Here is a 25,426-nt window from a genome sequence, read left to right on the forward strand (position 1 = left end):
GATTCTGCCTTGACATCTGCCAGCTGTACAGGCATTTGCCATTTGCCAAGACAGTGAAACTACTCAGGCCCCTGTGCTGTTCCTCCTGTGGTGCAGACCATTTTTTAAAGTATTCATTAGATCTATGAAATGGGAAAATACAAACATCTTCTGATATTCCCTTTCCTTGAAAACTATTTTGGAAATTATGACTCATTTACTTCTTTTCCAAACAGGAGAAGTAATATTTTCCAGCACTCCCTGAGGATGCATTTAACTAAAAGCTAAGCCAGATGCAGAAATGTCTGCAGAGGTTTTCATTCCTTTCATAAAAAAAAAAAAACAAACCCAAAACAACAAAACTGTAAAGTAAGAGTTAAAGTATTACTGGGTTTTAAAGCACCGTTGGTCTTTTGATTACCCTCAAAATCAGATCAGATCAGAGAAAACACAGCATATGACCAACTAGAGAAGGTCACATTGCAAAAGAATGCAGGTGGTCTCATTTTTTAACAGCAAACGCCATAGAAGCACAAATCTTCCAGCCACCAAAGAGACTCTCCTGGTCTGACAATTGCCACATATAATATCTGATGAACTCTGATGTCTCACTGCTCAAGGATAAAAACCCAGCATGCAGGGGCTGTAGGAACATCTACACAGTCAGAGGGAAAAATCTTGTATTATTACAGCAACCACTTATTTTATTCACCAGAATTAAAACCTCTTTGCAGACAAAAGTGGGGATTTTTTTTTTTCATCCCACAAAGCAATTTTAGATTTCTATAGAATCATTCAAAAGCAATTAAAATCCTGCTTCTGTTGATGGATTTCTATTCCTTGCTTGCAGTGATGTCAGGCTTTGAAATTCAGGGCTGTTGAGTGTAATTCTGTGGGGCTCTGAAGTCACTGCTGAGTGCCAGAAAATACTTTCTGTAAGTTCACATATATTAAATGGCTTTGGTAACACCAAAATAGTTTTGTAGACATGTAGCTTTTAAAATCTAGAAGATATTGCAATAAAGAATTGGTGCAATATCTGGTGATTCAATACAGTTTTTAGGGGAAGAGAGAGATGAGAGAATCCAATAATCTAATAACGGTAAAGAAGGACCTGGAAGCTTTTCCAAATTGTGGTACTGAAAGAGTGACAGGGAAAATTAAAAAAAAAAAAGGGGAACAAAATCCTTCACAAACAAGCAAGTAAACAACCCAAACCCAGCATCTACATAAAAATGATTCATAGTCCTCATCCATTTAAAGGTCTGTGTTATTTAAACAAGTAAGTGAGCCTCCAATACAAGTGTTTGTTTTGGCTTCATTCTATAAAACAAAGGAAATTGTTGTTAAAAATGTAATTCAGATGTCAGCAGCAGGAGGCTGTTCCCAATTGCAGAGACACAAAATGGCAGGATTAATACTTCTGGGCCTGGAATTGAATCAGAGGGATGAGCACTGATATACAACCCTGAATAAAAGGAGCAAGCCATGCCAAACATAATGGGGTTTTGGGCACCTCCTGCAATATAGGTACCATTCTCATCCTTGAAAAGGTCTTTCTCCTGCCAAAGGATGCATCACATAATGGGAAAAGTATAGGGACAGCAATATTGGATACATAACCTTGCCAAAACATCAGAAAAACACTGATCAGTGATTATGGCTATTGGCTTATCAGCACCAGAGATACTGAGACTGGCATCATGCCAAGAGTCTGGTGTTTGTGGGTAAACAGGGCAATTTCTGTCCTTAGGCCACATTTAGGCTACAGAATTGCTGCATTGTTGCTCTTTGAAAGGGAAATGCAGACAAAATTAGTTAAATAAAGCTATAATCAGGCTGCTGCCTGACACAGGAGATTGTTAGTGGTCACTAGGCAGAACTGGCAGAAGGTGTGGACTGGCTCAAAAATGATGAGATCCATGGACACCAGCAAAGCCCAGCTGAAATCAGCATGACAAGAATTGTCCCTTATACTGCTGTTGCAGGTGCAGCTCAGCCCTTAGCAAAGTTTGGCATGTGGAGTGCTGCTGGAAAGGAGGGAATCACAATGGAGCTAACCAGGAGAGGCAAGACTGGTTTAATGTCCTAATGTTGGGCTTCTGTAGCACAACCAGTCTAAAGGGAGGGATGAGACCATCCACACACAGAACGAGCATTATATCACAAACAGATCCTGTGTCTTCACAGCATCACACCCTGCACAGCAGGGAACAAGGCAGGCTGAAAGGCAACAACCAATTTTTTTTTCTTCATTTTTCTCTTCCCCTAAATTCAGAGTAATAGATACAAATAGTTGCTCCCCTGCAAATGATGTTTGAACCGAGGCTCACAGGAAATGAAGGCAGTTGAGGGGGGGCTGTAAAAGGCTGTTCATTAGCCCTGCCTTCTTTATGAGCTTCTTCTTTCCCAAAGCCATATGGGCTTGGGAGTGCAGCAGAACAGGGGACTCGTGTTCAAAGAAATGACAGGATCCAGGCCTGTAAGGAATTCCTCCCCTATCCCTTCAGATTATGGGGTTAATTAATAACAGTTAATTAACGATGTGTCAATCATCATGCAATGCATGCCTGTGTGAGGAAAGCTGCCCCTCAGCATGATAAGCATTAAGGCCTTCCCTGGAGAAAGCCCCTGTGACAATTCCTGTGAAGCCTCAAAGAGGATGTTTTAATTCTTTTATCTCAGGATTCCCTTCTGGTGAGAGCCAGCCTCTCACAGGAAACCACCTAGCAGAGGTGGTTAAAAAAATAATTGCTGTGCTGTTGTCTTCAAGGTGAGTTTCTGGAGGACACGGGACAGTGCCAGGTGCCAGCTGTCCCCAGCAGGGAGCTCAGGCTGAAAGCATCTCAAAAACCACCTGGTCGTGGGTGATGGAGTAGCAGTCACGGGTAGAATGTGAGGGGAATCATCTCTGCTGTGAAACACCCCGTGCCCAAGCCAGACACCCCACCACCGTGCCTGCTCTTCCCATGGTAACTTCAGGAGGAACGGGCATTTGGACACGAGCACGGAGGAGCTCTGCTCTCACTCCCTCTGCCAGCTGAGCATCCCAGGCTCTTGGCTGCCAGGACACTCAGCCCATCTGCTCGCGTGGCACGGTGCCCGCTCGCAAGTTGTCAGACAATTTCACGGGTGCCAAAAGAACCTGGATTTGAAAAGGTGGCCTGGATACGCTGCAAAATCCATCTCTTCTGCATGGCCTCACTGATTGCTACCGGAGCAGGGCCTGGCTGTGCTCACACCGCCTGGAGCCGTGGGCTCCTTTTGGGCTGGCACTGCCCCTCCCAGGCCTCAGCATGAAAGCAGAGGCTGTGCTATGCTTCGGGCGAAGCATTAGTGCCCTGAGTGCTGCTGAAGCACAGAAAAAGCAGCTTCCGTACCAAAATATCCAGTGTATGCCAAGATGACTTCAAGGCACCGTGATACCATCAGCAACACAAAAGCCTGACTCTGGGAAGCAAAGGCACGAGTGGAGCAGAAACCCCCCGCGGCTCCCCACGGGCAGTGACAAGTAGGTCAGGCAGAGCAAAAAAGGGCATGTTTTGGGCTAAAATCCCAGTTACCCAGCTCTCATACCTGGCCTCCTGAGAGGCTGCAAAAAAAAGATGGTTTCAACTTGGAGCTGGCTCTGGGAATAGGAAAATTAGGCAGACAGTGAGAAATGCAGGCTTTGCCCTCCTTGGGCAACCTGTTTTGCTGGTGTCAGAGCCCTGAGATGTCAGGTTGGCTGCTGCTGTGAACGGGGGGAGGCATGGAGGCTTCTTGTGACACTGGGTCACGCTGAAAGGGACAGCTGCCCCTTGCCCAGAGCTGGCACAAGCTCTCCTTGCTGCACCCCAGCCTTCTGCCACCAACAATCCTCAGCCCCACATCTCAATCTTATGGAGAAAACCAGGATTTTGCTGTGAATTGTCTGCCATTGTCAGCTCCAGAAGGCAGAGCTGGCACTGGAACTACAGCATTGCTCTCCCTCCTCTTGGCTGGGGCTCACTCAGGGCCCTGACACAAAACCTGGGTTTGCAACATGAAAGGCTGAAAAATCTCTGGGTTTTATGTCTTGGGAATCAGATTTTCTGCTTAATAAAGCCCCTAAAGAATCAGATGCAAAAGAGGTTTGCTTGAAAATTTTGGCTGAATTATCATAACACGGTGATTCAAACAGGCGCAAAATACCAGGAAACACAAATATGCTGGGTCAAAATTCTCTTCTTGGGTATCATGACATAGACTCAAACAAAATACAAGGCAGTCATACTGGAAACTAAAGAAAATGATACCAATCATTGCTAGATTTCCCATTAAACCTACAGGTTTGTTTAACGCCTTCCTTTCTTTTGCTGCTTGCTGCCAGCTGATCAAAGCAGTTTAAAATCCATGTACAGACTGTATGTAGCTGAGGTCTGTGTAAAATATTTCTGCTATTACAGGTCTCCATGGCATTATGTGTCCTCTGGCCAGGTGAACACCCTGGCATGAAGAACCTGGACTACCAATTATCAAGGTTTACAAAAGGGCCTTGAAGTGCTAACAGGATCAGTTGGCTGCTGCTGCTGAGAAGGGTATCTGGCTTATGTGCTGGCTTGAGGTGTTTTGTTATCTACAGCACATAATCCAGCACTTTAAACTGCTTCTATTTACAACAGTTTGGCTGTCCCCCCCTACTCTCCAGCTCCCACACATTTGCAGATGCTACTTACTCTGGGTTTCTGCTACTTCTTCACATGCAAATGAGTCTTTCAGGCTTTCTCACATTTATTTACCCCCATGCAGAACATCACAGCACGGTGGAAAATTGTAAGTTAAGAAAACTACTAGGACTATTGAACTAGATATCGAAAATGAAAAACTAAAAAGTCAGAAGCGTTCACTGTGCCCTGAAGCTGTGTTATTAACAGCGATTTTGGCTATTTTAAACGCACTTTTTTTGTTTGTTTACAACAGTGAGTCACCAATAGCCCCATGCCAAGGGCGTCATTTGGATGTGTGCTGTGCCCTCTCTCCTAAGCTTTGCCAAAACCTTCCTGTCTCAACCTGCAAGACACTGTTGCTTCAGTTGTGAGTCTGTCCCAAATGCCACAGTTTTTGCATCGTCACTGACCACGGGACTGTGTCACCTGAACTGGCGACCTCTGGCAAAGTTGAACGTGGGTCCTCAGCCCTGAACATGCTGTTTCATCAGATCCATTTCACTGCTGCTTATCTCCTGCCCCTTCCAATGGCCAGCAGCCCTAACCCAAGAAACCTGTAGAAATGTTGAGGGTTTAAATGAGCAAACAAACATCAAACAAATCTCAATCCGCATCCTCTGAAGCAGTGGGGATCCCCAGAGCTATCCCTGTGTAAGAGAAAGACCAGGGGCAGAGAAGAAGCAATTTAGCTCCATAAAACATCCAAAAATAACTCCTCCCAAGGGGCAAGATGAGCACAGTGCAGCTCATCTCCAGGATAAAGCTGTGAGTGCTGCTCCAGAGAGAAAACAACTTCAGCCTGTGGTTTATGCCACAAGTCTTGCACAAATCATTTTCCCTCCCTGAATTTCAGTCTCTTGAGCCCAGTTTAAGGATTACAAATTGTAGAGGAACTGAGACAAATTCCCATGGAATGTTTCAGGGTAGTGGTATCTGCATACGCCACTAAAAACATTTTGGGCACATTTTTTTTGCTTAGATTTACTAGGACATCTTACCTCAATGCTCCACCAATGAGTCCCCTGTGTGCCAAGCCCTGTTACTCAGCAGTAAATTACAGATTATGCATTTCATGCCAGCTCTTCCCTCGATAACATTTGCTGCTTTTCTGCACTGTTGATACATGGCAAAATGTGTGAAATAAGGAACAGGGGAACTAAAGTGGCTCTCTGATTAAAAGACAAAGCCACAGGACTGCACTTTTTGGTATGCAGAAAATTAAAGTGAAGAAGTGGTTTGATTAAAATCAGACACTGAAGATGGTTCTTTCCTAATACACTGTGGCAATGTAAAAAAAAAAAAAGTTAGCTATTGTGATAACTGGCTTTAAAAAAATATAATTAACACCAGCATGTCTTTGTTCCCAAAGACTAATTAGCAAGATTCTGTAAGCACCTAGAAGGCATCTAATCAAGCAGAGACAATTCTATACTGTAAAATGTGACTCAGGCCTCCCTTAAAATGGGGATAAGGGGCAGGTACAGGCAGGACCTGTGGCCGTTTGTGTCTGTGTAAGACAAGAACAAATATATTGAGCATCGTGTTACCATCTGCTGAAAGCAGCCCAACAAATGCGTTGTAGAAAAATGCAAGGCTGGAATTATTTGTGCAAACAGCCACAGCAACAGTGGGGCTGGCATTTCTGGGAGCTGCAGAGTGAAGTCTTCTGTCCAGAGCTGAAGATGCCATGGGGAGGTCTGGGGAGAAGGATATGGGGAGAACTCACCAACAGTGGTGGGTGGCAGCTTCCTAGTACTGGGAAGTGGGATGGGGCTGAAGCCCATGGACATGGTGATATCCAGCAAAACAGCCCTGGTTTGCTGCAGGAAGATCTGCTCCCTCCCACCTTTGGGATGCTCATTATCCCATCTGGCTTAGGGCAGCTCCTGTCTGGCTCCAGGAGGGGATAATCCAGGCTAGGTGGGTTTGGGACAGCACAAAAGACCTGGTGCCCAAAGAGAGGGAAGGAGATTTGTTTTCCCCTTCCTGGCTGCTGGCACAGTGAAACCTGCTGTCACAGACCCCAAAGATCCTTATCTAAACAGACCTTTGAGCTACCTGGACTTGGCAGACTGGGGTCATTTCACAAACATGTTTGCAGAATTTGAGAATAAACTGCTCCTGAGCTGGACGGGATTGATCAATATTTCAGTCAGCAGTTGCTGAGCTGTGGCAAGGGAAAATGCAGTGCATGGTGACAGACAGACACTGGATTTTACTGCTGTCCAGGGCCATTAGTCAGACTCCATCCTGATCCAGCTACCCTTGAAGTAACCACAAATTTTCCAATCTGCATAAATGAGATTTGGACCAGAGGCACTGCTGAGTCCTAGGACACAATTTGCATTGAAATACTGAAGAAGTCTGATCTGATGAACCGGATTAGTTATAAAAGAGAAAAACAGTTCATGCATAATATAGCAAAAGTTAAAGAACTAAAATACTATAAAGCAACCTCCACTGTCCTCCTTTAGGACCACATTCAGATTCATGCACTTTAAATATCAAGAGATATAATTCATCCAGTTAACTCCAGATTTATTCCTGATACAACTACAATCAAATCTGCCTATCAGTCTCACTCAGGTAAACATTTCAGCAGGGATCTGGTAGGCAAGGATTTGAATGCCCTTAAAAAGCCCTAAATCTCATGGATGAGGCCCACAGAATATCTGATTACTGATTATTACTTCCAGCAGCAAAGAAAGCATTTCTTCTTCATGATGTAACAAGACAGCACTCCTTGCAATTTTAAAATACGCCTACATAAACTGAATGCTGGGATTATCAGATTCAACCCTTCCAACCAGTTTATTCAATTTTAGGTCTCCAGTAACCCACCTTGCACAGAACCAGTGTTCTCCAGTGACTGGTACAGTAACACAGCTTAAGCCAAGGGACAAATCTCAGCTGCTGGGCTGCACTTTGACCAGTGGCTGCTCAGTTGGGTTTCACACAGCACATTCCAGCGTGCCAAAGTGTTAATCCTCGAAGGCTTCTAGCATAGCAGCTACTGGATGCATATCTCACTTCTCTCGCTGCTCAGAGAAAACATTGCAATTTGATTTAATTGCTATGTTGACTTATAACAGTATGTTTGTACTGGATGCCTGCCAGCTCACATGCAACAGGTTGGCAAAATGTATTTCCTCAAAACAGCATGAGATGCAATGTAATAAGGAAAGCAATCTTTCAGCTGCCTCGGTTCTGGAGTTCGTTTGAACTCCTCTGACTTGGAAGCAATGCTACCAATTCAGAAGGATTACACCAGCCTAATTGATATGATAATCAGGCCTGGAGGCTGCACTTCCCAGGTACAACAGCCACACTGCAACTTCTTAAAGGGAATATAACTGCAGGAAATGAAAGCGATTAACAGTTGTTTGTATTATGGGGATTGTTTGGCCTGTTTAATATCCCTATCAAAAGATGCATTATTTGTTGAACAATCCTAAAAGGAAATCAAAGAGAAACTTGAAGAACGTTGCTAATCCTTTGTCACTGTAAGTATGACATCTAAAAGCCAGTAAAAAGCTGGGCTTTGCCAATTGAAACAAAAATCATCGAATCATAGAATCATTTAGGTTGGAAAAGACCCCTAAAACCATTGAGTCCAGCCACTAACACAGCACTGCCAAGCCCAGCTGTCACCCCAGCACACTGTGTTCAGCACTACACCACATCCCCAAGTGTCACCTCCACATCCCCAAGCGCCACTCTTAGCTTCCCATGGCCTTGGCTGCCACATTTCAGCCCAGGGGACAGCACCCATGTCTTTGAGCCAAAAGGTAGCTACAGGAACTTAACAGAAACAGAAAGGTGAGTGTGCTTGTTTCATCTCCATAGAGCACCAGCTTTGCCCTAGGCTGTGACTGCCCACTGGTTTTGTGGCTGGCGCTGGGATGGGTCAGGGCTCTGAAGGTGCAGGAACATGGAGATGCTCCCAGTGGGCAACATTATTTCGACAGCAGCAAGTTTCAGGAGGGACAGCAAGGGCAAAAGTTACAAAAAATGTGGTCAGCAGTGTTTGATAAGTTAATGAAGGAGACGACCAACTGTGATTCAAGGGCACTTCATTTTTTGACCCCAAAGTCTCCTCTGGCCTGGTATCACCCTCATGCTGATTGGTTCTCCTTCACTAAAGACTTTAACTTTGAACTTCATCTACTGAAAGAAACAGCCATGTGACTCTTACCAATACTGTATTGTGACTTATAATACCAGAAGAAAAGAAAAAAGATGTTAAAAATATCCAGTAAAATCTAAAGTTGGAACAGAACTGGCTTTTATCTGTTTCAGCCAAAAGCAAGTTCACAAGATACAGTAGTATTTCTTTGAATGGAACAAATAAACCTCAAAGATTTTATAATGAATACCCCTTCTGCACATTTGTACAAAGCAGTCTATAAAACTGGAAATGAGAGATGTCATTCTTAAACATAGACCACAGGACACTTTTCTCACAACTCCAGTAACTAGGTATCATTTTCTATTGGATCCTATTTGGCTTTTCCATAAGGAACTGTAAAAACCTCTCTCAAAATCCTGGCACCAGTGTGTGCAATAGGAATCCTAACACTGGCTCTGTTGGAGCAGAATTTCCCTCTTCAAGAATAAAGCCTTGGGAGGGAAAAAAATAGCATGTTGGTTTTGTGGCTCAGCCAGCTATTTAACTCCACAAGCTCACAGAAACAAAGGGGAACCAAATAAAACTAGAGAGCGTATGTTCCTTTTGGAGAAATGAGCCAAAACCCTTTGAAATTTATGGCTCTACCCATCCCTACCTGGTAAGTCATAGAGAAAGCTGCAACCGCAGATATCAGCAATCATGAAAATAGGTTTTATTATGCTGTATGTACAATACTAGTACAGTTAGACACACTAATCATGGGAGAAGGGAGGTTGCTATTTTTCTTCTGTCCCATATGGTAATAATTTTGCATGATTGAACTGTTATGAGCTAAATAAAACTACACATTAAGTGTAAGATACATTGCAAACACATTAAATCTTCCCTGGAGTTTTAGCAAATACGTGCTTTTTCTATCATGCATTTAGAATTAGTAAAGGAATCTACACTGGGCCATAGGATTTATAAATAGATTTGGCTTCCTCTGCAATACTTTATGGGCCATTATTTCAGAAATGAAGATGCAGAGCCACGAATAAATAAAATAATTGCAGCTGATCAGGCTTTATTTACTGCTATCACATTTCCCTGACTTCTATGCTTCCCTCCTCTCATTTGCTCCACTATCCTGAATCAATGACCAGATGAAGAGCTGTCAGTTAATGTCAAACACAGAGCATAAAAGATGCCAAAGGCTGATTCTGGTTTCCCCACTTCCAAATCCTGCCTGGGCCTTTCCAGAGCTGGCTTTCTCCCTGGATAAATTCCACGTGGAATTGGGAGGCTGGGAAAGGGCAGAGCCAGTCAGATGAGTTCTGCAGGGTCTCCACCAGTTCTCCAGGGAGCACATTTTGCTGTGACTCCCCTGTAGAAGTCACTGCCAAAGGTCTGGAGACCCCTACTGCCTCTTGTCCCGGGAAAGAACACCCAGCTTTGTGAAGCCTCAATCAAAAGGGTACCCTGTAGAAAAGAGAGACCACCAGAAACAGCCTGCAAAGTATCTAGGGAGTGAAGAAGATCCTACAAGAAGTCTCCTAGATTTAAAGCCTGGGGTTTTTTTTTTAATTATTTTTATTTCATTCTCGGCTGCTTATTTCTGTATAAAGAAATGATGCTGCAAACCTCTCCAAGAACATCAACCTCAGTCCACAAGGCGGTGAAAGAGGCCAATGGGACCAGATGCCAAAGGAACCAGGAAGATTTACACTGGGTGAGCATCTGGCTCCCTGTTCACCGTTATCAGAATGAAGACAAATGCTTGCAAACACCCTTATTCAAAATCACTAATGTGTTCAGTGATGCTCAGCACAACTGCAGCAGCATTGCTCCTGTAAGGTCTGCTGACTGGAAAAGCAGATGCTGAGTGCTTCTTCCAGGGGTATATGGGATGCAAAGAGCAGTGAGAAAACAGGGCACTGCTGCCCCTCAAATCAAGCAAAGGGAATGATTAAGACATCATTTTCTGTTGTTGTTCTAGTGGATGGTAGTAATTGCTTCTACACAGGAATGTGGCTACACTTCTATTGTCATCCATCATCCTGCTGAGGCTGTGTATAGCACAGTAGCAGTGGCAAACTTTTGATTTGACCTCATTAGCATTCCCAGAATTACAATGTCATACCAATGATAAAGACTGAGATTATCTGCATCTGAGAAAACAGAGAAGGAGCAAATCACACACTATGTAAAAAGCCAACAGTGCAACCACGACTCTGCCAAATACTTAAAGGCTGCTTGAAACCCCCTTGGTTCTTGATTTTGCACGTGGGACAAGACACAATTAGGAATTGTGCCTATATACATCAAACTTGCAGATAAAGGGGATGGGTTCATGCACCGGTGACCTGAAAATTTGGGGAGAGGACAGGAAGAGGAAGGACAGATGCTGGAGCAGATGCTCTCTGCTACCACCTTCCCTCTGACTTGTCAATATTGTCTGTGCTTCCTCCAACCTCTCCCAGGCAACCAGAGATCCACTGAAAACAAGGAAAAATTTGTGTGCAATTGGGAAATAACAAATTTGCACAAATGCCTTGTGCTGCCTGAAAGTTCATAGGATTTCCTTGTGATTCCCAGGACAGATGCACATAGGGAGGGTTCCTGCACAAACTTGGGTTGAGGGGAAGTGGGACCAATTCTTTGGCCCTTCTGCAAGTCAAACAAAATCAAGTCAAATCTGTACTTTTCTGAAATCAATCTATAGCAAAATCTATAGTGAAATGGGGAATTTCTGAGTCTCCAGCCAGCAGCTTCCCTCTGAGCTGTGCTCCCCACTACAGCTCTAACACAATGCCAACACATATTCCAAACCACTCATTCTCAGTTACTTTAGTCTTTTATGGACCATCGTAGAGAAAATTAACTGAACTTCCCTACAGTGGGAACAAAAGAAGGAAATGGATTTATTATTCCAGTCGTACCCTTGACACAGATACTGAGTAGCTTCATTAAACATTTTGCAGCCCTGAGCATCTTTGATGAACCCTCTACAATAAGCAGAGTCATTTTCCTTATTACAAAACAAACATACAGGTCAGGATTCAGGAGTCATTTGCATCTGCTTTGTATTTGAATAACTTATCTCAGTGGGATCTGGGCAGGCACAAATCAAGGCCACATAATCCTAGTCCTTCCCTTTCTCTCCAGAGTCATTACCTTGCAGTTCCACTCTTGGATAACCTCATTTTCACAGACTCAGCATAGCCACAGCCAAATGACTAATACAACCCTTTAACACAAACAACAATAAATCAACTGATTAAATTATAATTTATCAGACAAATACTATTTAGCTCTTCCCAAAGCTGTTCTGAACCACCTCTCTTGTCTGGCCATGTTCCAGAGGAGCACTGACACTAGATAAAGCTCAGACCTGTGCAGTGAGTTTACATAGGAAAGAAATGCTGAAAACGTCTTGTATTTATGATGGGAGATTTCACAGAGATCAGAGTGCATAACATTCCTGGCAAGACTGTAATGTCTCTGAAGCCTCCTCAGCATCTCTTCCAAAGACCAGTCTAGCAGAACGAGGTATCAACAGACCCCGAAGCTCCAGACTCGGCAACAAGCCTCAGGAATGAGACACGTTAACCTTGAGAGACACTACAGCAAACTTTTAACAGCTTAGAAAATGGCTATTCCACCCCATTTTCACTTAACAACACACACTTTTTTGACTTACTTCATTGGTTTGAACAATGCTTGTCCATAGTTCTGGAATGTCATGATCAGCTTCAGCTGGGTGCCTCCTGATTTCATCGCTGGGGGAAAAAAAACAAAACTGTTTTAAAATGCGACATGTGGATCTACTTAATTCAGCTTCCTTGAAACCAAATCATATCTATTTTGCTCTGTATTAGATGCAGCACAAAGCAGGGTAATCCTAACTGGACAACAGATTATTAAGAGTACAGGGAAGAACTTTGGGCTGCTGACCAGGACTAAACACGGATTGTACTTCCTGACACATCTTTGTCTTCTTCAACTGGCCACTGTGGGCTCCATAAGCACCCTGACTGAAAAGCACAGATAGGAACAGACCATTGGAGTCTTGTTTTCTCCATCTTCAGTTGCTCTTGGAGTTCCTTTTAACAAGGGACACACATTGGGAAAGGAGACGGGGTGCTTTCAAAGACATCTGCAGCTGGGATGTACAGTCCAATGCACAGCAGACATCTCCTTAATTAAAAGCACGAGCAGATACTGCAGCAATCTCTGATCTCTGCTGTGATTTTATTAATGGCTGCTGAGCAGTAGAGATATGTAAATTCACCTCCTCTATGCACAATGGATTTGTATCCAGCCCAGCTATTAACTTCAAGGGATCCCAAGGTGGTTCATACATGAGAGTGGAGCTGTGCAGCCTGGCTTGGCTGGGAGGGCAGGAGAGGACACATGGAGGCAGCAAGGACAGTGGCCCACACTGCACACTGAGGGCTATGCTCACCTCCCAGCTGGGAGATAACGGGAATTTAAGACTGATATCTATTCATACCAATCTGAAAAATTTGGACAAAACCACACCAACAGCCAGATTATAGTGTTTCTAAAGCTGGAGTGATTTTTCTATATGTATAAGAATTCACAAAAATGCATTTTAATTGATGATAAGGCTACTTAAAAAAAGATAAACATGTACTTTGGCAAACAGCTGCTTTTCTACTGCCTCATTCAAAAGTGCTCTGAATAAATGAAATGACCTATAGCCCAACTCCTTAGTGTACCTCTGTGTTGGGAGAGGCAGGGCATGACTGTCAGGGCTGTGTGGATGAGTCAGGCCTTTAGAGAGGCTTTCTACGAATCATCAGATAATCAATCCCTTTCTTTAGAGTTCTGACAAAACCCATGTCAACTGGAGAACTACATAAATGTCAGGTTATCTTGCTCTGTAAATTTTGGCTTAGAGTTGCCCTTGTTCCACCTATATAGCTTGTATTTTTTTTCTCTAAGCAATGCCATTGGCTGCACATCTTTTTAATTACTCGTCTCTGTGTCTTATCACGGATAGGTCATCAGCTCTCTTTCAGCACTTGTAATCTATACTTTTGCAACAAAATGCTATGCAAATCTGGTTAGTGTAATTATACTTCTGGAATAAAATCCCTCTTGCCTTGCTGTTTTGCTGATCCCAGCCTTCTCTTGCATTTCCAGTTTATCCCAAAGGAACAAATAAATAATTAGAAATTAAAGGGCATTAAGCAATTTGAATTGACCAGGTAAAGCAGAAGCACGTGGCTTTCATGGATTAAACTCCTTCTCTTGTGCAGAACAGGTCAGTTGTTCTGCACCTGAGGGGAGAAGGAGCTCTAGGCTTTTTCATACCCAACCCACAGCCTGAGGGCAATGAAAAGCAGAAATCCTCCAGTCCAAAACCTACGTGTGGTGCCTCGGGACCATCACACCCAGCTGTGCACTCTGGAAACACCCCTGGTGAGTCTGGACAGCGAGCAGGCAGCTGGAGCTGCCCTGGCCTCATGCCCACAGGGACACACAGGGCAGTCCTGACAACCTTCCCTGCCTAACCACTGCCAAAGGTGTGGGATTTCAAATAAAACATGGAATCATACAATGGCTTGGGTTGGAAGGGACCTTAAATATCAACTAGGCTAACACCCCTGCAATCACAGCAATGCAAAGAAGAAGAAAAAGGGATGTTTCATCACGTCCTTTTCCAAGCACAAAGTTTTGGACACGCTAAGGCGACTGGTTTCCCAGAAAGCTGAAGCCACTTGACAGATAATGATTTTGTTAGCAGCCAAACTCCACAGCGAGTATGTCATCACCAGGCAGGGAAACGTATGAAGAAGATTAACAATTCAGAGTAATTCTTCCACGAGACACACAAGCCTGGTTTCCTGTCAGAAGGAATTGAGCCGAAGTAAGACAAAAGCGCCTCCCTCGTCTTTTTGGATCCCTCGTATTGTGTTGCCTTAATTGGTTGCACCCGCAGCCTCGACCCAACACAAATTTTGCTGGCACGTTGCTCCTCCACTGCTGCGAGGAGCAAACTTTGGGCCCCTCCAAGCCAAAGGGTGACACTGGTGGGAATGGTGTCCCATCGTGCTCTCTAGCAGGGCATGCTGGAACCCACGTGCATCATGGAAAACAGCCCGTGCCAGAACTGCACCTCGGTTTCCCACCCCATCACCCAGACTTGCAGATATTCCCACTTTGTCTGCTCTGCCAGTGCCGCAGATGTGCTGGTCGGGCTGGGGGTGATTCAAGGCCACCCTCCAAATGCAGACTAGTTAGAGCCCAACATTGTAATCCCTGCAGAGACGGAAACACCTAAACTGAGACTGTTCTTTTAAACTCAATAAGACCCTTGCTGTACCTGTAAACTAAGCAGGCTTGGGCGAAGTCCAGGGTGCCCGAATTTTGGGGTGGCAATGCCAGAAAAGAGAAGATCTCATTGGAGATGATTCACTCCGATCTCTAGGTCAGATCACTTCCCTTGTCCTGACTTAGCATCACATCTGCATACTGGCTTCCCTCTCAATTCCTGAGCTGTATTCCTCCAGGAACTCCTTCTGCTCAGACCTCAGTTAAACACACCTCTCTGGCCATTTTGGCCAAATAACGGGAGCCCTGTCATTTTCCAGGGGTTTCTCCCAAATGAACATTGCTTGCTCATCTGGAGATATCCTTGTACCTTCATCTACTGCCCACAGGAACATTTCTGAGGAATGTATAATACCCAGAAGCAATGGATCCAATTCTCCAAGGAAGCGGACGATGCTACACCATTGCAGTCTGCCACGTCTGATCAGCAGGCTTAGGGATTTTTACTAAGGCCTTGCAACACAAGGCTGTACTGACTCCAAGGGAACCAGTAGTCACTCTCTAAATTCACCTTTCTTTTTTTTTTTTTAAGGTTTTTTAATATACTGTAACATCACAGGTCACAAACAGCTCTGTAAAAGGCTTTATAAACCTGCTAGCTCACAACAGGCACTTCAAATCAAGTCTCGTACAGCTCCTGGATGTACTGGCACACTGCTACAAACAAATCCCAATACCATCATTACTTTTCATCTTCAGGCAATTCAAAGCCTCTCTTTTCCCCCAAAGTAGAAGGAAATGGAAAGCAGCATTAACCTTTCCTGTTAACCCCGTGTAAGGGCTCTTGAGTGTGATCAGAAATCTTCCAACTTTAGGAGGCTTTGCAAAAAATTCCCTGAGAAATCTTTTTGCTTGAATGACTGGGATTAGAGTCTTGTCCAAAGATTAGTGAAATTGGTGGGATTCTCCCTGTTTTCTCTGTTAGATTTTGGATCAAGCCTGCAAAAATCCCCACTCCATTTACATCTAGGAGCCTGCTGTCATGACCACATTCCGTGTCTGCTACTTCCCCACCTTGTCCCCTCACCAACACAAGTCCTGAATTCCCTCCCTGAGCCAAACACACCATCCAACACAAGGTACCCTACCTATCATCTCTCAGTCATCTTTTTAAAACTGTATGCCACAGGGTTTCTGGCTACCATCCAGTACTAACTCCCAGTAGAGATACAATCCTGCCCAAAGGGATCTGACCCAGAAGAATTTGGAATTTCAATTGGTCTGTCTTTCCAGCTCCTCTGGTTTACTCCATGATAGCCCTGGTCCTACCAGCCTATCTAGACCATATGGTTTTCTGATGGAGAGTGAGAGTCCCAACAGGATCTTTGAACCTTTTCTGATTCTTTTGGTCAGAATCCAACAAACGTTTTAAAATATATTCAATTATGCAGCGCTAATGCCTGAGAAGTGAGATCCAGTCCCAGCCTGGGATGCAATTAACATCTGAAACAGAGGATGTTCAGATCCATTTTGGATTCCTATTTATAGATCAAGCTTAAATCTAACATAAACATGTTGATTGGCTTTAACAAGTAATGCTCTGCCCCAGGCTAGAGACATGGCCCTGTACGAGCTGTAAAGAACATATTTCAAAACAAATTCAAGCCCTCATTATCTCTTAATTTGTCCTTGTTCAGTCAGTTCTGCTAACTTGTTTTTAAAGGACTTTCTTGCTTTAGTCAAGAAAGTAAAAGACTTCTGCAGGGGAAGAGATCTGTGAAATTATTCTCAGGCTTTGTTGTACATTTTAAGTCCCCTCCTTTCATCTGGAATTGTACATTAAATCAATCTGCTGACTCTTGGCAGATTCATTGTTTTCTTATACAGTAAATCAATGGTGCTACATTTCATTATGTTTTTCACAAGTTCTCGAAAGCACTTTTTCCTTTCTTTTGGATGAGATTTTTATACTTTTCTTTAGAACCAGAATTTATGTTCAATATTTAGCGTCTTGCCTTTTTCTTCTTCGCCCCCCCTTTTTTTTTTTTTTTTGCCTGCCTTGAAGCAGAGTCCACCTCGGGTAATTGCAGCATTTATCCCCTGCATGAGTAATCTCTCACGCTTGCTTTCTAATTACTGCCTGAACAAACTGAAGGCATCAGAGGTTCAGAAATTACCTCAGTCAGGTTACGTTTCCAAACCTTTACAACCAGAGGATTTAAAGAATCAAAAAATAAACCCTACCTAAACAGAGGAATCACAAAGGCCTATTCTGCTTACAGGCACAGCACAGCTCCTCTGGACAGCAATACAAGCAAGACCAAGCCCATGCTGCCCCTAAAAAGCACCATGCCAGAGTTGGTGTTAAGCTGCTGACAGTGCTGCAACAATTATGCACAGACATCTTGTAAATATGCAAGAAAACAGCTAACTATGGTTATTTATGCATGCAATAAACAGTTATGAAAGGCAAAGGAAATGTGCAATTGCCTGTGCATGTACTTCTGAAAACCAGGCTTCAGTGCTCAGTGGAAAAGCAATTCTCTCTAGGCTCCTATTTATGGCAAGAGGAAATTTTCAGTGAATTAAATCAAATTAAGAGCTATCCCTTTATGCTGAACAAAATGAATAGGAAATATATATACTGATGCAGGGCACAGAATTCATCCTCAGCCCGAGAGCCTGGGTAACCCTGTCCTTTTCCAGGCCAGCTCTAGGTGTCACTGTGGGAGCTGGATGTGATGCTCCTTCCCATCCATGGAATTGTTCCATTTAAACTTTAACATCAAGAAAATGTCACCTTGGTGCTCCCTGCTCTTGGGAATTGCTTCTGTCACCGTTTTCATTTTAAAATACCACTGCACGTTTCAGAGTCATGTGAGTGGTTCTAATAGACATGGGAGATCAATCTGGTCACCACTCTCCCCCATAAATAATGCAAGCTGAGCAGAGAAATCACAGTGTGGCCAAGAAGGCTGTTTTGCTGCAGTTTGGATCTAATTACTGTGGGTATCAAGCAAAGCATCTAATTCTATTAGAGCCAAACTAAATCTGAATACTGGGAAGAAACTGGATAAAGCAATATCCCATTTCATCTAATGCATGTAACCCTGTATATTTAATTGTCCTGCTTGCTAAAAGATGCCTGAAGACTGGGCACTGTAAAGGTTTCAATTTATTTTATACTCCTAAGCTGATATCTTCCCAGCTGCCTTAGAGGAAAAAAAAAACAACAAAAAACTCAGCAAAAATGGACCATAAGGAAAAAAACAAGACTAATTAGAAGATATGCAGGAGTTTGCAAAGAATGTAACAGACCTATAAATGTCCTTTGGTCAAATATATTACTCTTTATTAATCAGCTTAAATGCTTTTGAATCCCTGTGCTGCTCTGCAGTAAAGCTGAAAACTGGCAGGGATTACATTAAAACATGTATTTTTAAACACTCAAAGAATTTGGAACATAAAATAAGAGATGCTGCATTGTGTAATAAATAATAAAAAAAGAAAGTATATTAACCTCCAGTCTCATCTTAAAAAATGTTAACAATATGTTCTTTCTTTTGTTGCAACCTGACAAAGCTCCTGAACCCCCACAGGCACAGACAATGAATGCTCCCACCAAAATTCAGATCCTGGCATCTCTACGTCAGCAAAAGTCCCCTTTCCATTTCCATACACTTGATTTTAAACTGGGATTTATGTGTAGGAATCATTCTCTGTCAGTTACCACAGTGGCCAACACCAACACCAAATGTACCTCGCGGTTTAATTTATGGAAATTATACTGATTCATTGCTAGAAACCATGGCTCTGTGTTTTTGTTAGAGGCCTGAGAGGCCCTACCATGCTTTTAAGAGCCTTGTTCAAACATTAACAGAGACAATCCCAAAGGGAATAGCTAATAGCAACCATAAATCTTCCTCTGTGGTCCCATGGCCCTTTCCCCTCGTTGATCTGAAAGCTCTATCAAAATCAGAATTAATGGAAACCCCATGACACATCTATATGACACATTAGGTGAAACCACGGCCCCAGGGAAGCAAATGGCAAAACTTCCACTTACGTCACCAGGGTCAGGATTTCACTCCTATGTTTTATGAGGATAGTGTTTTGCTGCTAGGATAATTGAAGCACAGACTGGTGAAGCCACATGCCCAGAAGCACAAGTGAAGACCAAGCCCGGATGATCAAGTGAAGAGTGAGTACTAAACTATTATTTCTCGCTCCTACCTTCATTTTTCTCCCACCAGCTTCTATGTCCCTACATCAACTTTAGCCATCCCACTGCTCTGAAGAAGTGACAGACTTCGTGGCTCAAACACTGCCAAGTTTGCTGCAAACACTGCTCTCCTCCTGCACAGACAACACAGCTGAGCTCTGAAGGGTTGAGTAGGTAAGCAGAGATCGATACACTCAGCAGCCATGCAGTACAAAACACTGCTACAGCCAGTGCACTTGGTGCAAGCCTCAAGAGATGGGCCAGGAGATGACTTGGCTGAGCATCACCTCTGCACAGTGCTGAGGACACTGTGCCTGGGCTCTGCTGCTCACTGTGGGGACAGGAAAGGGCACAGACTGCATCTTTCCCTCCTCAATGGATGTGCCCAAAGAGCAACGTCCACACGTGTTACAAAGTGCTGGCTCAATCCCCATTTGCACGTGTCACTAATGTTCCAAAAATCACTTGGTATTGAGGGGTGAGGTCAGGAAAGGTGAGGGCTGTTATCAAGGAGAAAACCATCCAGGCCATGTCCATACAGAGACTGCTGCTACCTGCAGTGTCACCTCTGCACTAGGGAAGGGAAAACACATGGTTTAATTGTCAAACCCAACCTCCTTAATGAATCACTCCAATCCAGACTTTTGGGGACAGAAAAGCCAGCACAGGTTAATAAATGAGTCCACGTTTGTCATCTTTCATGAGTTACGTGTCCACTGGACCCTTGAATTCAACACATGGGATGGCATCTGGATACCACAAAGTGCTTTATTCAAAATGCTGCCCCAGCAGAGCAGCGTGCTGAGCACAGCCACCAGGCAGCAAGATTCATGGAGGCAAAGCTCTCCTGTAGCATCCTGCATTTTACATCTACTCCATCCCAACCAGCTAAATCAGCCCACTCTTGATGACCAAGGATCTCCTTTATTCCTGCTCAGCAGCCACTGTGATTCACACAATGGAAAATGTAAACCTTAGGGCTGCTTGAGCTATTCTTGCCCAGGCCATTTCCTGCTGAAGCTGGGGAAATTTTTGCCTTGCAGGGTTAAAGACCTGCTGACCTCATCCCACAGTGCCAACACACCATCAGCACTTTTACAGAGCTCCTGCTATTTCATCCCTCTGAAAGGGACTTTGCAACTTTGTGGTCAGCACAAGTAACTTCATTTTCTGCGTGGTGGATGGAAACCACTGCCTGTGTTGCAGCTCCCTACCTCTGGAAACCACGGGGTGTGCATTTGTTTAGTATCCCAGGGCTGTCATTTGGGGCTGTGTCATTTTTTTTCCCCCGTGCAGCTACGCGGCTAAATTCAAGGAGACACACGTTGCCATTAAACGACCCTGGAGAAAAGCCCCGAACTGTGTCACCTTGTTTAACCAGAGCCAAAGGTTGACACGGGCACATCCCCGTCGTGGATTTACAAGCCGAACAAACAGAGCTGAACTCTGCTCAGCAGGAGGCTGGCTCGCCTGGAGCTCCCTGCGCGATGCCCAGGGAAGCTGCAGCTCCGGCAGCCGCAGAGCCCCGCGGTGCCGGATGCTCCCGCGGCCATCACTGCAGGGCTGCAGGTCAGCCGCCTCTCCTTCCTCGGGAACACGAGGCTGTGCCAGACACAGCCTTTTCAATAATAACCAGCCAATAATACAAATCCAGCTCGTGCAAGATGCTATCTGCTTTTTGCCATCCTTTTTTTTTTTTTATTATCGTATTTATTTTAAATAACCGAATAGGGCACTTTCAGCCTCATTGTGACTGAAAGATCTCTAAAGTGAATGGGGTTTGCCTTGCTGGCAGACTTGGCAATTATTCAGGTCATACAGAGCTGGCAATATCTCCTTATGTTTAACAGGGAAAATGAGCAGAGAAGTAAGGAAGCAATGTTGTAGGGACACTGGAGAGAAGCCATGCAAAATATTTATATTCAAACGATGAGATCCTAAACAAAGAGCAAATAATAATAAACAAATAACATATATCCAAACATACCAACACTGGTTATCTTTTGGGAGACAAGGTCTTGTAGTAAAGCCTCAATTGCAGGATTATGTCTGGAATACAACTCGTACCGATTAATGCCAATGTGGAATTTTAACCAGTTTGGGTAGGAGTCTATGGAGGTTTCTCCTGTTGGCAAAAATTCTTCATGATGATCTTCATTTTGCCTACCACCAAAAAAAAAAAAAAAAGAAAAAACACAAGACCCAAAAATTGAGGAGAAAGAAATAATGTTACAGTTTGTAACATACATCAAGAAACAGGGCTTTAGAATGTGACAACTTGGAAAGGCAAAGCACTACAGAGGGGAGAGAGGTCCCAGGTTTCTCCCTGCACCAGCTCCATGCCAGGAGCAGGCTCCCACCTGGGGTCAATGGGGAGATGGATTCTCACCTCCACTCATCCTGCCTGACTGAAAGGCCACCAAAGTCAGGAGCAAAACTCAAGAGTGACATCACTGAGTGTTGGCAGAGCCCCTTATATAGCAGAAACACAGAGCTCAAGTTTTACCTTGTGTTTAGCTTGTATCATGTTACACAGAGTTTTTACAGGTCTGACTCAAAGGAGAGCATCATCCTGAATCTTTATTTGACAGGGACATGGAGCTGGGAACCCCGAGTCCAGCAGCAACCTGACCTGTGGTACCCAATGCTCCCACTCTCTCTCTTCTTTCTTAAATAGAGAGAATGAGAAGAAACTGGATTGCTCAGAACTGGTTGCTGAAGAACTGGCTGGTTTTGCCCCTTCCCTAGCAGTGGGATATTTCTACAGCAAGGAATTGTTTAATGACTATTACCTTCTAAATTTCATGTTAGTTCTGTGAACTTTGGCTGCAGCCACTACGGAAAATAAGTACAACAGGCAGCTGCATTGTGAACATCAATGATGATTTCACTGTTCACCTACTGAACAGACTATCCCATATTTTCTATCCAGAGTTTTCTGTGTTTACAGTCATCTCCAGATGTTCAGGCATTTGTGACTTTTTTTTTCTCTTTTACTCTCAGAGCAATCAGAACTTTTTCAGGTTATTTCCCTTCACAGTCAGTTAGGATTATTAGATGGAAGAGGCCTGGACAATTCACATGCTCATGGGGCGGAAATCAGAATTATTTATCCTCTCTTTCTAAAGGTTTAGATCATGCTGGCTGCTCTGCAGCTTGACAGAGCTTTTGCACGGTACAATGCAGCTGTTTAAACATTACAATGTCAGTGTGTTTGGAAGAGGGTGCTGTTGTATTAGACAACCCTTTTGATTTTTCAGTCATTGAAATTTCTCGGCATTTCTTAGGAGCCAACAGGGCATACGATTCACAGAGGCAACTGGCTGCTTTGAAGGCTGGAGAGCAGCGGAGGTGTAGGGCACTGGGAATTAATTGAGGATGAAAAATGTAGCACAGATCTGATCCCGAGAGTGGAAATACCTGCCAGGATGAATGCCTTTGTGGTACTAGACCTTGCTTTTGAGAAAAGTTAATGTATTACTGCCTGGCCTCACTGCTCAGCCCCTTCACCTCTGGATAGGAAACTGGGAAGGTGGGAAGGTGCTGGAGAATAAAGCTCACTATGAGCTCACCCTCACAGCGTTGTTCTTGCAACATCTCCCTCTACTACAGCTGGAGATGGGGCAGACGGACCCTTCGGCCCCAGCGCTCCAGCCTTCTCGTGCTCCTGTGTTTATTCTGTATATCATGGCATTTAATTTTTGAAGGAACACGACCGGCCGAGCCTGCGAATGGTTTCCCTTTTTTCCCAGTGACCCCGAGTCGCTCAGTTTAACCCTCCACCCACTCCAAACCAGCCAGGACACCTCTCCTCGCCAGTGCCCGGCTAAACCCCGCGCTACCCAGCGCAGGGCAGCGACCCGAGGACACGCCGCTTTCCCACTGGGGCACAACCGGAGCCCCGTGCGTCCCCCCCCCCGGGGGCACTCACCACTCGGGCTGCTCGGCCGCCCGCGGGTTGAACCTGATGTCGCTGTTGACATTGAAGAGCAGGTCGCCGTCGGCCAGCGGGGGCAGGGCGGCGCGGTACAGCGGGTGCTCGAAGAGGGCGGCCAGCGGGGCGGCGGCGGCGGCGGCGGCGGGGGGCGGCGGGCGCGGCGCCCCGGGGCCGATCAGCCGCCGCGTCCTCCCCGCCGCCGCCGCCGCCCCCGCGCCGCCTCCAGCGCCTCCACCGCCCGCCGCCCGCTCCGCCGCCGCCTCCCGCGACTGCGAGGAGAGGTTGGAGGCCGGCTCGGCGCTGAAGTCCTGCAGGATCCGCAGCGTGTGCTTGCTGGGCCAGCGCGGGGCGGCGCGGGGCGGCGCGGCGGCGGCGGGCGGCGGGCAGGAACAGCCCGGGCGGCCCTCGGGCCCGCGGCGCTCCAGCCGCGGCAGCAGGTCGATCATGATGTGCATGGTGCAGGCGACGAGGAACACCATCAGGATCAGCACCCGGAACTTGCGGACCAGGAGCATTTTCATGGCCGGGGCGGCTGATGAATTACCGGGGGAAGGGGGAGGGAGGGGAGGCGGCGGCGGAGAGAGCCCGGGCGGGCGCGGGGCTGCCGGGCCCCCCCCGGGGCTCCGGGTTGCTCCTCTCGGGTCGGGAAGCGAGCGATCAAGTCAATAAAGTTACCTCCATAGGCGCCGAGAAATAAACAGGCTAAACCCGATAGGTCCTCATTTCTCAGTATCATCAAGAACTTGGGAGGGGGAGGGAAAAAAAAAGAATAAAAGAAAAAAAATAATAAAAAAAATGGAGCTCCGGACTGAGCCTTTAAAATCAACGGGAAAACAATGCCAGCGGCATGGCAATATAGAAAGCCATCTGTTCACGATTTCTCCTTTTTATTACAGGGATCACAACAAATACCGAGAACTGACTCTTGGAGAGAAACCGGCATCAGACACTGGCGTTGATTAAATAAAATTTAAAAAAAAAATACGGGGAGGAGGAGGGGGGAAAGAAAAATATTAAGAAAACCTGTGCGGAAAGGCGACAGAAGAAAAAAAATCATCCATAATATTTGACTGCGCTGGAAACGCTGACTCCCTTCCCTTGGATTTGAGCAGTGATGCAGCAGAAGCGCTCTCCGCTCGCTCTCGCTCCCTCTCTTCTCTCAGACTCTTTAAGAACACTGGCTGGAAAATCATTTTCTTAGAGCAGTTCCAGTTTCTTCGTCCATCGCGTCCGGTGCTTGGGAGAGATTAGTATGTTCAACTGAGATCGAGTCTGGGTGGCTGCTGTATCCGAGCTGGGCTTTTGCTTTGGCTTGTGTTGGTTTTTTTTGGCTGCAAAACTGTCTGATGGCACAACTGCAACATAAAGGTTAAATATGGCACAGAAAAAAAAAGAGGGGGGAGAAGGAAGGATTAGAGGAAAGAAACTAATATAAATCAGTAGAGGTTCTTTTTAGCGAAGAGGTCTTTGATCTCTGCTGGGTCTTACAGATCTGCCTTTTAGAGAGAGAGAGAAAGGAAGAGAGAAGGGGAGAGAGAAGGAAAGGGGGGGGGAGATCTTTGGCAGGTGCAGAGTGAAAACCTCTTTCAGCTACACTGAATTCTGGAGACTGGTTGGACTAGTAGCTCTGCAGCTCCAGCTTTCAGTGGGTGTGTTAAATATTATGAGCGAGCCATGATTCCTGCCTTCCTCACGTCATAGTTAGGAGATTGGCTAAATAAACGCTACAGTGATAGTAACAGGAAAACCTCAACCAAAAGCGGGTTTTTTTTTCCCCTCCTCTCCTCCCTTCTTCCCACCCCCCTTTTCATTCTACTGCAGCTCCAACTGGGGCAAGGAGAGGGCGTCTGTTCCACAAAGGTTTGGGAAAAAAATATATAGGAAAAAAAAAAACTCGTAGAGGAGAGAGGAATCTGCACTAACAGCACTGCGAAGCTGGAGCGCGGTCCGTGCCCTGCTGGGATCAGCGATTCTGCTCCGTCATTGCCCGGGCTGGAAGTGGCGCATCGCCCGCTCCCCTCGCCCCCAGCCCCGGCAAGGTCAGCCCGTCAAACCATGTGCTCCGCTCCCTCCCGAGGAGCAGCCTTTCCTTCTAATCCGCGATCCTGCGGGCTGTGATAATCCGGGAGCGTGCTGCCCTCTCTCCTGCTGCGTTTGCTGCGCAGTTGGCTCCGTGTCTGGGTGGCCTA

At 45.2% G+C, this 25,426-nt stretch overlaps 1 protein-coding gene across 1 annotated transcript in view; it reads right to left on the reverse strand.

Annotated features, from left to right (window-relative positions):
* Positions 1–25,026, reverse strand: part of FAM20C (FAM20C, golgi associated secretory pathway kinase) — a 56,788-nt gene extending 31,762 nt beyond the window's left edge. The window contains exons 1-4 of the mRNA XM_017813529.1: positions 24,261–25,026; positions 23,232–23,979; positions 21,288–21,463; positions 12,479–12,557 (exon numbers count right to left, since the gene is read on the reverse strand). Of these exons, the coding sequence (XP_017669018.1) occupies positions 12,479–12,557; positions 21,288–21,463; positions 23,232–23,758 (782 nt within the window). The 5' untranslated portion in view covers positions 23,759–23,979; positions 24,261–25,026. The remainder of the gene's footprint in view (positions 1–12,478; positions 12,558–21,287; positions 21,464–23,231; positions 23,980–24,260) is intronic.
* Positions 25,027–25,426: the final 400 nt, after the last annotated feature.

Source organism: Lepidothrix coronata, unplaced genomic scaffold, assembly GCF_001604755.1.
Source record: "Lepidothrix coronata isolate B3197 unplaced genomic scaffold, Lepidothrix_coronata-1.0 Scaffold41, whole genome shotgun sequence".
Taxonomy (NCBI): Eukaryota; Metazoa; Chordata; class Aves; order Passeriformes; family Pipridae; genus Lepidothrix; species Lepidothrix coronata.